The following is a 15830-nucleotide window of genomic DNA, read 5'->3' as shown; positions in this document are numbered from 1 at the left end:
ATCGTTTTTTTCTTTTTTTTTTTTTTTTTTTCTGGTGACATTTGGGATTGGCACTGTTGGCATCCAGCCCAGGGCCCTTCATGGCCCCTCACCTCCTATTTAATCTTTGCTGTGTCATGTCCCTGTTATTGGGGTTGAGGTTCAAGGAAACAACAAACCAAAACTCAAACCTGGAAAAGATTAAATTTGACATAAAATACAGTTGGCAATAAATTTTGCTGACATGAAGTCCATACCAAAAAATAAAAGTAAATATAAAAGCCTGCATCCTGGCTTCGGGATTGCCTCAGCCCAGGGGGAACAGCTGGAGGTGTTGGCTTGGGAAATGTTTGAATGTCCAGGCAGCTCGCTGCTCTCTGAGGTGGGATCAGTTGCGGGCAGGAGAAATGAGTAAAAAGGGCCGAAGGAGAGCGGGTGACGGAGCCCGAAGGAGCCCAGCCCGCGGCAAGGTGGGGAGGTGTGCGGGGCCGGTGCCGCTCCCCTCCCGTGCCCGGGGCTGAGCCGGGGCTGGGATCCCGGGGCTCCCTCACCCCAAACCGCAGAGCTTTGGGGGATTGGCTGCACGGAGAAACCCCACAAGGACAGGACATGGCCAGGCTGAGTTTTCCTGCCTGTTTGGGGCAAGGGGCTGGACTGAAGTGGGCAAGTCCCACCTCATGCAGGTGCTGTGTAATGATGCCATTTTTAGCTGATATAAAAAGCTTTTAACCTTATCTAAATACAGTAGATCGCTCAATTTTCGAATGTTTTCCATCTGTGGGTGTCTGCAGCCATCCAGGAGCTCTTGCCCAGCTCTTTGGTTCCTGTCCAACCTTGGCACCCTCAGCCCACCCTGAACAGGTCGGTCCCCAGGGCTCTACGAGCTGTGAAGTCTCACTGGAGGTGCCAACCCCCCCTCCCCACCACGCTGTTGCTGAACCCCTGCAGGGGCACAAACACAGATTTCCAGCTGCTGGGTGCCAGCTGATGCAGCCCTGGTGCTGCTGGGACAGCTCCTGGCCTGGCATGGTCCCAGTCCTCAGCAGACCCCTAAGGCACAGGTGATGGGTCTGTCTGGGGCAGGAGGGAGATCTGGGAGGCTGTAAATACCTGTTGTTTCCAGAGAGCCTCATGCTGTGGCCACCTCAGGGCTGTCCCTTCATCCCAGATTCCCTGAATGCTGCTCTGGTCATGTTGGACTGCCAGGAGTGAAACTGCATGTTCATAATTAGAGCCAGAGAAGAGCAGGAGCAGCTACATCCAGGCCCACGTTCTCTGGTGTTGGTGTCAGGAGTTTGAATCCTGGAGCAGGATGGACACAGTGGAAACCACAGCAGCTCTTTGGGAGAGGATTGGCTGTACACGTGGTGGGCACCTTCCAGCACAGTGCTTGTGGCTCCCAGCACTGATGGGATTTGGGCAGGGACACTCAGGTGGGATGTAGGGATGATGGGATTGGAGCTGCTGCAAGAACACATCTGTGTTGTCTACACATCCTTAGAGGAGAGGATTTTCTTCCTGGCTGGGCCTCTTTCCTTGTGAGAAGAGTAGTCGTAGGCCAGTCACTGCTCTCACAGTGGTCACGGACGTGTCTGGGGCATCCCACAAGTCGGCGATGACTTTGAGAAATCCCCAGACTCAGCACTGGGTAGCTGATATTGAGTTTGTGGAGGGGTTGCCCCAGCTGGCCAAACTGGTCCCAGTAGTGAGAGCCTTTGAGAAGTTCTCAGAGCTAATTACAGTAATTTCACGACTATAAGGCGCACCCTTTTGACTAAAATTTTACCCTGAAACCGGAAGTGCGCCTTATAGTCCGGTGCTCCTTATCTGATGTACAAAGTTGCGACTTTTGCCACCCTGGAAGTGCGAGCCCGCCCGCATTGGGGCATCCCCCGCACGGGGCAGGCCTGCTGGCATTGGGGCGCCCCCCCACATGGGGCGGGGGAAAGCCGCCGGAATCGGAGCAGCTGCCGTGCAGGGAGGGGGAAAGCTGCCGGAATCGGGGCAGCGGTGGCACGGGGCAAGCCTGCCGGCATCGGGTCACCTGGAGCGCCAGGGGACTCCCGGAGCGCGCCAGCAGTGCGGGGTTCCCAGTGCGCCAGAGGGGCGCGTGACACCTGGAGTGCCAGGGAACTCCTGGAGCAGCGGGGCCCCAGGGATGCTCCATGGAGCAGCGGCGGACATAGCCCGGCCCCGCCAGGTACAGGCAGGCCTGGGGGCCAATGGCTGCTGGCTGGAGGCCGGGCCTCGACCAGCAAGCACGCAGGAGGAGCTGGGGGCGGAGCCTCACTGCCAAAAAAAAGTGCGCCTTATAGTCCGGTGCGCCTTATCTGATCTACAAAGTTGCGAAATGTGCCGACTCCCGGGGGTTGTGCCTTATAGTCCGGTGCGCCTTATGGTCGTGAAATTACCGTAATTTCAGCCTGTATAGTGGGGGTAGTGTCCAGGGCAGAGCAGGCAGTTCTCAAAGACATCAAGAATGAGCATCTCTTCAGGTTGTTCTCAAAACTAATTTATTTAGTTTCACATCGAGAGCATGTGTTCTATGTGATGCATGTGATGTCACACACTGATTTGCCAGGCGAAATCGCAGAAGGGAATCGTCAGGCAGACTCCCTGGCCGCCCCAGTGGTAAAGCACGCCTCCCTGACATCTTCCAACAGGCAGAGCTGAGCCACCAGCAACACCATCAGAATGTGCCAGGTCTGATCCGTCAGTTCCAGCTAACAGAGTCAGGCTTGAGCCATTGTGGCCACCTGTGCTAGCTGCCAGCTCCAGGCCATGTCATCACTGGGTATTGGGATTAACCCCCGAGGCCTTGGGAGCTGCCAAGTGTGGCAGACACTTGCCTTAAGTATGTGGTTGCCTTAAGTATGTGCATGTAAGCATTGACACATATTCAGGTGAGGTTATGCCTCTGACCACACAGGAGAAAGGGCTGTGCATGCCAAACAACCTAGTGCAAGCCTTTTCAGTGCTGGGGATCCCTAGGGAAATCAAGACCGATAATGGCCCAGTGTATGCATTCAAGGATTTCCTAGAGTTTGTCCAGTAGTGGGGAGTGGAACATAAAACCAGCATGCCCCACTCCCCTACAGGCCAAGCGGTGACTGAGCATGCACATCAGACGCTCAAGCAGGTCCTGGCTAGACAGAGCAGTTGAACAGTGTGGATGTCACTGCAGCAAAAGCTCTGCAAAGCCATGTTCACAGTGAATTTTCTAAATTGTTCATTTGAAAATATGAATCCTCCAGTGGTATCTCACTTTAACAGCAGTAATCAGTTTAAGTTGTCCCAGCGTCCACCAGTTGTAATTAAGGATCCCGAAACCTGGGAAATCAAGGGCCCTTATGAGCTCATTACCTGGGGGTGTTGGCTATGTGTGCATATCCACTCCCTCAGGCCCTCAATGGATACCCCAGAAATGGGTGAAACCTTTCATCCCCAAAAATCCAGCTGCAGCAAAAGGGGATGAAAAGCAACTAGCTGTTGCTTCAAAGAGAAGACGCTGCTGAAAAGAGGACAGAAAACCTTCCTAAGAGCTGGTGACCTTCCAGCAGACTCACTGACCTTTAATATGCTTTAAAAATGTTTGTTTTCTTTTTAGAAAAAATCTACCTCCCAGTCAACTTTGCTATGAGCCCTTTCCAAGCTGTCATCCTGTTTGCGCTGAACAGTCTGACAGTTGCATGGATCATCCCTCAGCCATGCCAAAATATCTGGGTGACCCTGGCAGAGACGCTCCAACAGGAAAACATATGCCTGTCCAATACAGCAGCAAGAGACCCTATGTCCACCTGCCTGGTAGGGATCCCATTGCACACTGGAGAATATCCAGCCAGCTTTGACACACGTATGCCTAACCAGGCTCCCGAGTCACATGGCATGCGACCATGCCAGAATCCCTGGCAGCAGGCTGTAATGATTAAGAGCCCTGTAGAGAAGTGGCTGCCAAGTTTGCCCAAAGCAGCTCAGGAACCCCAAGAATTAGAGCTATTGGATTCCTCCCCGGCAGCATTCTGCATTCACTTTACCTCCAGGCCATTATCTAGCACCAAGGCCTTTCACAACATACTGCAATATCGCGAGGAGTTCACCGCCAAAAGTGCTGTAATACTCTGAGCCATGTTGCAGCAGACAATCCCTACCATTCCATTCCAGAAGCCTCCCTAGGGATCTGTTCTTAATTTGCAGAGACCGGACATGGGTAGGGGTCTCTTCTTGGCTGTTAGGAGGGCCATGTACCTTTGGGCAGTTGTCCCTGCTGGCACCCAACCAAACCTGAATTGGTGAATGCATTTATAAAAAAAATTTGGCCGACAAAATCCAAAAGAGAAGCGATGACAATTTGGACCCAGACTGTGATTCTGAAATTTTTCATTGGGCCAAGTCAAAAAGAGTTGCTGTGTCCCCGTTCCTTCCATGGGTTGCAGCAGCCAAAGCCCTAGGTGGATTGGGCCACCTAGAGTGCTGGGTGGTCAAACAGGCAAACTTAACATCCACCGCCATCAGCTTCCTCCTAGAAGATGACAAAACTACCAGGCAGGCCACATTCCAAAATCATGCAGCCATAGACTTCCTCCTGCTGCTGCATGGACACGAGTGTCAGGAATTTGAAGGACTTTGTTGCATGAACCTGGCCTCAAAAGCTCCCAACATCCACACAGCCCTCCGAGACATGAGAAGCTTGGTCAGACAAGTGAAGCGAGAGTCAGAGTTAGAATACAACCTGACACTCTGCTAATTAGCATGGTGCTAGCAGTCTAGATGAAGTGTTCTTGTTGAAGTAGTGATCCTGTAGAAAATTCTGGAAACTCTTGTCCTCTTGGAAACCAGTGGGTAAGGGCTGCTTTAGTGTTCCAAATCACAGTTTTTATCTAGGTAGGAAATATATGGCTCCTCCCCCGGGGTGGAACATCTCCCAATGGGATGATGTAATTTTATCAGTCATAGAGTGGGACTCAATGGCCCACTAAGAGAAGATGTCTTCCTGGAGGAAGGATGGGCCCCGGAAAAGATAAAAAACATTGCCCCATCTGGAGTTTAACAGATGGCCCATTAGCAGAGGATATCTCCCATAGAGACAAGAATCACTGCCCCACCTGCTTTCAGCAGATGATAATAGAATACATACCTTTTGGGCATATCTTTACATTGTAACCTAGAACAATGCAGAACATGCAGAAGCTGACAGGAGGCCAGCTGGAGATGCTGCACTTTGATGGCAAAGGCGTGGTGGAGGAATACTTCCAGAAAATTGGGGTTCCCACCACCATCATCCGGCTGCCATTCTACTTTGAGAACTTCCTCGCTGCCCTCAAACCGCAGAAGAAACAGGGAGACACCTTTGTCCTGGGTAAGCAGGAGCTCTGTGGGTCACTGTCCTGTGACTGTCCTCATCTGCTCCCACTGTGCTGGGCCTGAGGGGTGGAGAGACTGCCAGGGCTCTGGGCTGGCAGGGTGAAGAGGCCTCCTTCAGTTTGACCACAGCCAGCTGCATTATTGGTTTTGGTGGCCTGCAGGAAATCTCCAAGATCCTGGACCTGTCTGTGGTGCTCAGGGCTGTTCTGCAGATCCCAGAGCAGCTCTGGACACCCCAAGTGCCCACATTTGGCGTGGTGGAGGTGGTGGGGCTGCAGGCCACTCACGGTGCTGCTCTGGTGTCAAGGTCTCTTGGCTCAGCCCTGCTCTGGTGCCTTGCCAGGCTGATGGGTGCTCTCATCCCTCCCTCACCTCATGGCCAGAGACTGGGAGCTGAAAACTGCGCTGTAGCTCCTCAGAGCTGGGCTGCACTCCAGCTGGGATCAATCTCTCCATACAGAGCTGCCCATGGGGGACGCCCCAATGGATGCAATGGCTGTGGAGGACCTTGGGCCCATTGTGCTTTCCCTGCTGAAGTCCCCAGGGGAGTACATTGGCCAAGTGATCGGACTCAGCACAGGCAAGCTCACCGAGGCAGAGTACGCTGCCGTCCTCTCCCAGCAGACGGGCAAGAATGTGACAGCCAGCAAGGTAGGAAGTGTCCCTTGGTGCAAGTGATGTTCCTGAGGGACTCAGAGCTCGTTCTGCTACAACCCAGCACTGGTGTCCAGGGTTAGTCCTGCTGCCCCTGGCTGTGGCTGGAGCACAGCTTGGCACTGACACTGCCCTGTGGGTGTTGTCACTGCTCTCACGTTTGTGGAGCTCACAGATGTGCCCCAGGCAGGTCTGTGCCTGGCTCTGAGGGATAACTGAGCTGGGAGGTCTCCAGAGGAGCCAGGGATGGGCACCTACACAACAGGGATGGGCACCTACACAACAGGGCTGGGTGCCGGGTGCCTTTCCCTTCAGCAGGGCTTGCCCCGGGGCTTTGCTGTGTCACTGTTACAACATTTCCTGGCCTGTGTGCTGTGTCACTGTTAATAACATCCCTGACCACTCCCTGAACTTTCGTGACTTATTTTTAATCTTTGTTTGCATTTCAGTTGTGCCTCAGGCAGCCGATAGAGTGGATGAGGGGGGTGGTGGTTCCCTGCCCTAAAAACAAAGTGCATTTCCTTAAAAACCAAGCCCCTCTGATGCTGTCTACAGGTTCTGCTCTCCCAAAAGCGTGTTGAACCAAACCCTTTGATGCAGGCAGGGAAGGATGTTTTGGGGTGCCAGGTGTCAACCTGAATAGCCTCCTGGACCATCCAGTCTCTAGAATCCCTCAGCCATAGCTCTGGTGTGAGGGAGGGCTCCCTCCTAGCTGCTCCAGACCCTGGCCAGCTGTGCCAGCCCTGGGTGCTGGCCCTAGGCTGCCTGGGCTGTTCCTGCCAGGCAGGGCTGCATCCTTTACCCAAGCCCAGCAGAAGTGCCTTGCAGAGCCCTGCGCACCAGGGCAATGCTGTGACAGGCGGCTCTAACAGAGCCCTCACCACATCCCCCTGCGGGCTGAGGGGAAGCCCCAGCAGCCTCTGAAAGAGGTTTTTTCCCCAAATCTCTTGGCAGATCACCCCTGAGGAGTGGGAGAAGCGGGACTTCCCTGGAGGCAAGCAGACTGCTAACATGTTCCGTTTCTACGCCTTGATGCCAGACCGCAACAACGTGGCCCTGACCATGAAGCTCAACCCCAAGGCCCGCACCTTCCAGCAGTGGGCAGGGGACAACAAGAATTTCCTCTGAGCCTCCCCTCCCTCCTCTTCCTCCCTGGTTGCTAGCAGCAGGTAGGGGCACCTGGCTGAGGAGGTGAGGTGCCCTGAGCCATGCTGCCTTCCCAGTAGTGCCCCAGGGAGAGGCTGACCCTGCCCCAGCTGGAGAGAGCTTGGCCCATGTGCTGGTCCCTGTGTGTGCTCCTGCAGCTGGTTGGGGTATTTAGGCAGCTAGAACAAGAGCAAGAGCTGGACAGCACTGGCAGAGAGCTGGCAGAAGCACTGCCTTTGCACTCTGTCCTCAGGGAGGTGTTGCTTTAATCACTGTGGGTGTTTTAGGGTGGTGGGGGCTTGTTTTCCCAGGATCACCTCCTTTCCCAGGCAGTTCTGAGCATAGGGCACCATGTGGTGGGCTGAAGATGTGTACCCCAGGTATCCATAGCCAGGGCTGCTGCAGGCTCCTAAGCAAACATAAGACAGGGATTTCTCCATGGATGTGGTTTGGGCACTGCAGCTGAGCCACTGGAGAGATGGAGGCTTAGTGAGCGCCCAGCAAGCAGAGACTGCAGTGATTCCTGTGAGTGTAACACAAGAGCTGACCCTGATTCCTCATCATACAGCTCTGCCCCTGGTCCTTGGGCTCCTGAGGTGAATTTCAGTCATTGTCCCAATGAGCTGAGATAAAACTCGACTTCTTCTAGACTGTCCAAGCTTCAGGGGAAAATTCTCTTGTGCCTCAAGTACTGCAGCTTTGTGGTTAAAGCCAATACCTGCACGGTATCACAAACACAGCAGGCTGCAGTAACCATGGAATACTCACTGCAAGAGCTCAGCTGCATCTGGAAGGAGTGATCCACGTCACTTGCACTCTCACACAAGTAAAACAATGATGCTTCGACCAATCCTTTACTCTATGGGTGTTGCACTAAAGTAATAAAAGATTTTTGTCCCCAACTGGCAGAGAGCTCAGTGATCGACTTGTACCAGTCCAGAAGCGACAGCAGTTGTGTGGTAACTTTAGTTATTTGGGGGATAAACTTGAGGCAAAGTGCAGATTCCATCACTGCTCTGTGCAGGCAATCAGCAGGATAAAGCCCAGGGCTGTGAGGGAGCCAGGCCAGCTGGGCTCAGACAACACCCAGCCCCAGGGAGATTCCACTTGGAGCTGTGCAGGGCAGCAGGGCTGTCGTTAAGATAAGGTTGGATGTCCCTGACTCACCAAATCTCCTGGAGACTTCACCTGGCATCCCAAAGGGCACCTGAGTGAGCAGTTGGTGGCCTTGGCCTCCATACAGCAAATTGCTGCTCTGTGCTGGAATAGTTATTTCACATTTCCTCTGGCATGGATTCTAAATAATGCTGCAACTTTTACCAAATAAGCTTCCAGCAGCACCAGGGTTGTGGAGCAGCCTCCAGAGAGCCACAGTTCTGCAAAGTTGGCGTTTTCCATCTCTGCCAGCTCCTAGGACAGTGGGTGGGGTTTGTGTTGGTGCCTCGGTGCTCCATGGCCACTCCCGCTGGGATTCTTGCTGTGCTGCTGAACGACATCCTGTGTTCTCCAGAGCCTGGCTGCCAGAAAGATTCACCCCCAACTGTGTGGATGACCTGCTGCTGCTGCTGGCTCCTAGTTCCCAGTAGAACGCTTTCCTGCAGTTGAAGTGAGAGGAAGGTTACAATGTCCTGGCAGCATCAGCACACAGCCACTGTGGGAGCACCTCCCCTCCTGACCTGCTGTCACACTCAGCCCTACCACACAGCCAGCTTTAAAGCCTACAAAGATGCAAAGCTGAGCCCCTGGAATCCAAGACTCTGTGCCTGCTGTGGGTGATTCCAAGTCTCAGTGCTCCCTCACAACAGGTCAGCACCAACTGAAGCACCTGAGTTACACTGCAGTGATGCACGGTGGCGTTTGCTGTGCTCTGTGACAAAGGCTGGCTCCTCCCTGGTGCTGTAAGGCCATGGCAGGGGTGAATCCAGCCTGAGTGTGCCTGCAGCAGTGGCTCTGCAGCCCAGGATTCGTGTGGCAGAACCCGGTCCCAGCGGGACCAGCTCATGGGAACACGCTCAGTGCCTGGAACTGGGCACAGCTGCAGCAGCAGAGCTGCAGGGGAGGCCAGCCACCTCCCCAAGGAGCAGCCAGCATCTGTGCTGCTCTTTGCTGCAGCAACAATGCACTTTAGTCCTGGCTGGTTGCTCCAGGTCCCAGGGAACAACTAGGGCTGTCACACCCATGGCTGGAAGGCCTGAGGCTGAGTGAGAAGCAGCGCTGTGCTGTTGTGCTTCCACCTCCCAAGAAGTGCTCAGTGTGGGGGAAAGAGGACAGTGAAACACAAGAGGCCTCCTACCTCGGATGGGGTGTCAGGAGGTAAACATTTTCTTAAGTTTGGAAAGGAATCCCTCCTTGTTCTCCTGAGCCTCAGGCCTATCCCCGCCTGCGTCAGCGCTAGCTGTGGCCCTGCCACCTGGACACAAACAGCAAAGGGCTGCAGTCAGAGACATCTCCCACCAGGACCAGAGGGGGGCTTTAGACAGGGAATGGCCAAGAGGAAGCAGCTGCTTGTGCTGCTCCCTCACGTCCCATGTGAAGCTCATCTAGAATGAACGCTGCTCTGGTCTGTTGTGCACAGAACTCCAGATAGCATCAGAATGATGATGTGACTGATCCTCTTGAAGGGACTACAGGAAGTATTTATAGGAAGAGAGCTATGTGTACCAAGACCAGAAATAGAGGGTCCCTGCCTCTAGCCAGGTAGAGGAGAGGGACAATTGGATCTATTGGACTGTGTGGATCTGATGGCCTGGGACATCTGACCCACAAAAATATGAGGCTTTGGTTGCCACTGGTGCCCAATGTACCCTGATGCCATCAAGGTATGTAGGAGCAGAATCCAGTTCTGTTTCTGGGATAACAGGAGGATCCCAGCAGCTGACTGTATTGGAGGCTGAAGTGAGTTTAACTGGGAACGGATGGTAGAAACACCCTATCGTGACTGGCCCAGAGGCCCCTGCATCCTCGGCATAGATTATCTCAGAAATGGATATTTCAAAGACCCAAAAGGCTATTGTTGGGCTTCTGGGATTGCTGCTGTAGAGACAGAAGACATCAGAAAACTGAATACCTTGCCTGGTCTCTCAGACAACCCCTCTGCTGTGGGACAGCTGAGAGTTGAAGAATCACAGGTACCAATCACACAGCAACAGTACACTGTCAGCAACACTGTACTGACAGAGACTCTGTGATTCCCATCCAGGAGATTATTCGTAAACTGGAGAGCCAAGGGCTGATCATCAAGTTTCGTTCACTTTTCAACAGCTCAGTGTATAAATCCAGTGGAGAATGGAGACTGGCAGTGGATTACCGTGGCCTCAATGAGGTCACATCACCACTGAGCGCTGCTGTGCCAGACATGATGGAACTGCAGTACGAGCTGGAGTCCAAGGCAGCAAAGTGGTAGTGACCATCGATATTGCCAATACCTTCTTCTCCATTCCTTTGGAAGCAGAGTGCAGGCCCCAGTTTGCCCTCACCTGGAGGGGAGTGCAGTACACCTGGAACTGACTGCCCCAGGGGTGGAAACACAGCCCCACCATCTCCCATGGACTGATCCAGGTTGCAATGGCAAAGGGTGAAGCTCCAGAACACCTTCAATACATGGATGACATCATTGTATGGGGGAGCACAAGCAATAGAAGTATTTGAGAAAGGACAGAAGATCATCCAAATTCTGCTGAAAGCTGATTTTGCCATTAAGCAAAGTAAGGTTAAGGGACTGGCTCAAGAAATTCAGTTTCTAGGAGTCAAGTGGCAAGATGGATGTCGTCAGATCCCAACAGAGGTAATCAACAAGATCACCGTAATGTCCCCACCAACTAGCAAGAAGGAAACACAAGCTTTCCTAAGTACCATAGGCTTTTGGAGAATGCACATTCCTGAGTACAGCCAGATTGTGAGCCCTCTCTACCTGGTCACCTGTAAGAAGAACGATTTCCGCTGGGGCCCTGCACAGCAGCAAGCCTTTGCTCAGATCAAGCAGGAGATCACTCATGCAATAGCCTTGGCCCAGTCAGGACGGGACCAGAGGTAAAGAATGTGCTTTATTCTGCAGCTGGGAACAATGGTTTGTCCTGGAGCCTTCGGCAGAAGGTGCCTGGTGAGACTTGGGATTGACTGGGATTGACTTGGTGAGACTGGGATTCTGGAGCCAAAGCTACAAAGGGTCTGAAGCCAATTACACTCCCACAGGGAAGGAAATCTTGGCCGCCTATGAAGGAGTTCAAGTGGCCTCAGAAGGACAGTAATTTCACGACTATAAGGCGCACCCTTTTGACTAAAATTTTGGCCCAAACCCGGAAGTGCGCCTTATAGTCCGGTGTGCCTTATATAACGGACAAAGTTGTGAAATTTGCCAACCTGGAAGTGCCAGCCGCAATGGGGGGCAGTGCCACGGGAGTGCCAAGTCACGAGGCGGGGTGGGAGCGGGGGGCTGCAGCTGGCAGGAGCCACACGGGGAGGGAGGGAGCCGGCGTCTGCGGGCAGTTCCGGCAGCTGGGAGCTGCGTGGGGAGGGAGGCGGCCGGCGGCCACAGAGGCCCTGAGCCGCAAGCCACAGCCACCCCAAGCCAACCCGGAAGTGCGAGCTGCAGCCGCGCCATGACAGCCCTGAGCTGCCCCAAACCACGGGCAGCCCTGAACTGCGGGCAGCCCCGAGCTGCCCCAGATTGCCGCAGCCCCGAGCCGCACCTCACCAGCTGGCGCTGGGGGTGGGCAGGAGTGCCAAGGCCCACAGCACGGGGAGGGCGTCTGGGGCTGCGTTTAAAGGCTACGCCAATCTGCGAAATATGTTTGCAAATTGAGCACCTGCCAGTAACCACCTCCCCCCCCCCCCCCCCCCCCCCCCCCGCCCATCGTGCGAATTCGTTACTTTGTTGCCCACAGCACAGATCCTTGCTGCCAAAAAAATGTGCACCTTATAGTCTGGTGTGCCTTATATAATGTACAAAGTTGCAAAATGTGCCAACTCCCGGAGGTGCGCCTTATAGTTGTGAAATTACTGCAATTGGCACCAAAACACAGCTGCTCCTGGTACCCTGACTACTGGTACTGGGATGGATGTTCAAGGGAAAGGTTCCTTCTTCTTTCCACACATCACACCACTGACATCATGTGGAGCAAGTGGATTGCCCTCATAACTCAGCACACCCATATTGGAAATCCAAATCGCCCTGGGATTCTGGAAATAATTACAAACTGGCCTGAAGGTGAGACTTTTGGATTATGTTCTTCTGAAGAAGAGGAGCACGTGGCACGTTCCAAGGAAGCCCCTAATAGTGAGCTACTGGAGACTGAAAGACAATATGCCCTCCTCAGTGATGGCTCCTGCCGAATTGTAGGTGCTAACCAGAAATGGAAAGCTGCAGTAAGGAGCCCCACACGACAAGTTGCACAAGCTACCGAGGGACGAGGTGGATCGAGTCAGGTCGTAGGGCTTAAAGCTGTCCAGCTGGCTTTGGATATTGCTGAATGATAGAAGTGGCTGAGGCTCTCTCTCTCCACTGACTCATGGATGGTAGCTAATGCTCTCTGGGGATGGCTGGATTGCTGGAAAAAGGCCAACTGGCAGCACAGAGGCCATCTGGACCACTGAATTTGGCAGGACATTGCCACCTGAGTAGAGAGGCTGACCGTGAAGGTTCAACATGTGGATGCACACATATCCAAGAGTTGGGCTAATGAAGAGCATCACAACGAGGAGGTGGACCGAGCTGCCAAGGTGAAAGTATCACAGGTGGATCCAGACTGGCAGCACATGGGAGAATCATTCCTAGCTTGTTGGGCCCATGATGCCTCTGGTCATCAGGGCAGAGATGCAACATACTGATGGGCCTGTGACCAAGGAGTGGACCTTACTATGGACAGCATATCACAGATCATCCACAACTGTGAGACCTGCGCTGCAATCAAACAGGCCAAGCGGGTGAAGCCTCGGTGGTACAGTGGACAATGGTTGAATACAGGTATGGGGAAGCCTGGCAAAGTGACTACGTCACCCTTCCCCAAACCCACCAAGGCAAGCACTACGTGTTGACCATGGTGGAAGCCACCATCGGATGGTTGGAGACCTACCCTGTGCCTCATGCCACTGCCTAGAACACCATCTTGGGCCTAGAAAAGCAAGTCCTGTGGAGATACGGCACCCCTGAGAGAACTGAGTCAGACAACAGGACCCATTTCAAGAATGGCCTTATCAATACCTGGGCCAAAGAACATGGCATTGAATGGATATATAAAATCCCTTATCAGACACCAGCTGCCGAGAAAGTTGAACAGTGCAATGGACTCCTTAAGACTACTCTGAAGGCACTTGGTGGGGGAACCTTCAAGAACTGTGAAATGAACTTAGCAAAGGCCACCTGGATGGTCAACACTCGAGGGTCCATCAGTCAAGCTGGTCCTGCCCAGTCTCAACCCCTGCACACAGTGGATGGAGAGAAAGTCCCTGTGGTACACATGAAAAGAATTTTAAGAAAGACTTTGGATTAATCCCACTGCTGGCAAAGGCAAACCAATCAGTGAGATTGTTTTTGCTCAAGGACCTGGTTACACTTGGTGGATAATGCAGAAAGATGGAGAAATGTGCTGTGTACCCCAAGGAGACCTAATTTTAAGTGAGAACGTTGTGTAGGGTTTCATTCTGTATTTTTAATATGTGTGTGTATATATATCTATAAGAGGGTATTAGTTTGGGTGTGATGTAGATGGTAATAGAATAAGGAGTGGATTATGTCCTAGGTTACAATGTAAAGATGTTCCCAAGAGTATGTATTCTATCACCATCTGCTGAAACCAGGTGGGGCAGTGATGCTTATCTCTGTGTGAGATATCCTCTGCTAATGGGCCAGCTGTTAAACACCAGATGGAGCAATGTCCTTTATCTTTCCCATGACCCATCCTTCCTCCAGGAAGACATCTTCATTGAGTCCCACTGCATGACCGATAAAAATACATCATCCCATTGGGAGATGTTCCAACCTGGAGGAGGAGCCAAGTATTTCCTGCCTAGATAAAAACTGTGATTTGGAACACCAAAGCAACCCTTACCCACTGGTTTCCAGAGGACAAGAGCTGCCAGAACTTTATACAGGATCACCACATCAACAAGACCATTTCATCTGGACTGCGAGTACCATGATAACTAGTGGGGTGTCAGACTGTATTCTGACTCTGGCAGTGGTTTTTCTTTTGTACTGCGGCATGTATTTTATTTTTCACTTTTTTTCCCTATTAAATTGTATTTCTGACTTAAGAGTGTCTCACTGGTTTTGCTTTCAAAACCATTACATCCAAGCCACTGAACACAACGTGGCGCAGACCCTGGCGCTTGGACAGGTCAGCCAGACGCTGTCCCTGGGCACAGCGAGAAAACAGCCATGAAGAGGGGAACGGGACATCCCCAGGATCCCCACACCCCCCCTTCCCTCTGGGGAGGATTCAACTCTCACCAACCCTCAGTTGAGACCAGGGCTGAGCACAGTGAGTTGTCCAGGTGGACCTGAATCCTCTCCTAACCCCGTCCTACTTCAGAAAGTACACACCCTCCAGCTTTGGAGCTCACTGCTCCCCCAGATAGGCAAGCACCATCACAAAGAATCTGCCTGGCCAACACACCCGCTCTAAATTATTGTATCTTTTGTTTGTTGCCATCCAGGGGTGGCAATTCTGCTACTTTGCAATATCTATCCTTGGATGAGCACCACCCTTGGGATCTCTGATACTGCAGGATTTTGGCCCCAACAGTGCAAGCACAGAGAGCTACAGGTCTGCAGGCAGCAACAGTCTCAGCTGTGCCATGGGAAGGTTCTGAGGAACCAAGTGTTCCCACTCCTGCTACTCCAGCTCCGGGGAAATGCTCTCCATGCACAAATTTATCAACTCCCTGAAGGCATCAGGCCCTGGAGCCATGCAACTGTGAGGGAACAGAGAACAAGTCCTGCCTTTGAAAGAACTGGCACCTGGTGTTTGTGACCTCTTGGGGTCTTCTGGACTAGCCACGGCTGCTCCAAGAGCTGTCCCCACTTTGATGCTACTCATGATCCACCCTGCCACATCATTCCAGATGTGGTCCCAGTTACTGTCAGGACAGGTACCTGCTCGATTTCCTTCTCCTTGCTGCGGTGATCCCAGAAGTCGGTGACAATAAAGGCTCCGTAGGCCCCCGCCAAGGCGCGCTCCAGCGATGCCTCATCGTCCTGATCTGCCTTCACCACCTCGGCTCCCCTCCGCCTCAGCTCCTCCGCCTCCTTCTTGCCGGGGCTCCGCGTCACGGCGCGCACCTTGAAGGTGCCATCGTCCAGCAGCGCCCGGGCCACGCTGCCCCCCTGGGCCCCTGTAGGAGCAGCCGCTCAGGGGGGCCCGGGACTCCGGGATGCGCTGGGGCCGCGGGACGGAGCCACAAGGACCGAGCCCCGCTGCCTGCCCGCACTCCTCACCCTCCGTCCCGGGCGCTCGGGCATCAGCGGCGCCTCCGCCCCTCGCCCTCCCCGCCGGGACAGCCCGGGCCTCTCCCCGAGCACTCACCGGTGGCCCCGAACACCACGATCAGCTTCTTCCCGGCCATGCAGCAGCGCGGGCGGTCCCTGGGCTCTGACAGGGCGACAAGCAGCGAGGTCGCACGGCCGCGGCTCAGCCCTCGGGAGGAGGGGAGGGAGGAGGGGAAGCAGCGCGGAGGGAACAGGGAGGGAGCGG

The 15830-nt window shown here is 53.6% G+C and overlaps 2 protein-coding genes across 3 annotated transcripts in view; one reads left to right on the top strand and one right to left on the bottom strand.

Annotated features, from left to right (window-relative positions):
- LOC117003652 (nmrA-like family domain-containing protein 1) overlaps positions 1-8042 on the top strand; it is a 9623-nt gene extending 1581 nt beyond the window's left edge. The window contains exons 2-4 of the mRNA XM_033073686.2: positions 5145-5335; positions 5801-5991; positions 6949-8042. Coding sequence (XP_032929577.1) covers positions 5145-5335; positions 5801-5991; positions 6949-7122 — 556 coding nt within the window. The 3' untranslated portion in view covers positions 7123-8042. The remainder of the gene's footprint in view (positions 1-5144; positions 5336-5800; positions 5992-6948) is intronic.
- Positions 1-15830, bottom strand: part of LOC117003650 (nmrA-like family domain-containing protein 1) — a 21366-nt gene extending 5536 nt beyond the window's left edge. Inside the window, exons 1-3 of one of the 2 annotated variants that reach the window (XM_033073681.2) lie at positions 15663-15830; positions 15233-15471; positions 14459-14492 (exon numbers count right to left, since the gene is read on the bottom strand). In XM_033073681.2, the coding sequence (XP_032929572.1) occupies positions 14459-14492; positions 15233-15471; positions 15663-15702 (313 nt within the window). In that variant the 5' untranslated portion in view covers positions 15703-15830. The remainder of the gene's footprint in view (positions 1-14458; positions 14493-15232; positions 15472-15662) is intronic. The other variant, XM_033073682.2, reaches the window with a different exon arrangement.

The sequence above is a fragment of the Catharus ustulatus genome, chromosome 16, assembly GCF_009819885.2.
Source record: "Catharus ustulatus isolate bCatUst1 chromosome 16, bCatUst1.pri.v2, whole genome shotgun sequence".
Taxonomy (NCBI): domain Eukaryota; kingdom Metazoa; phylum Chordata; class Aves; order Passeriformes; family Turdidae; genus Catharus; species Catharus ustulatus.
This window is presented reverse-complemented; position numbering and strand designations above follow the sequence as displayed.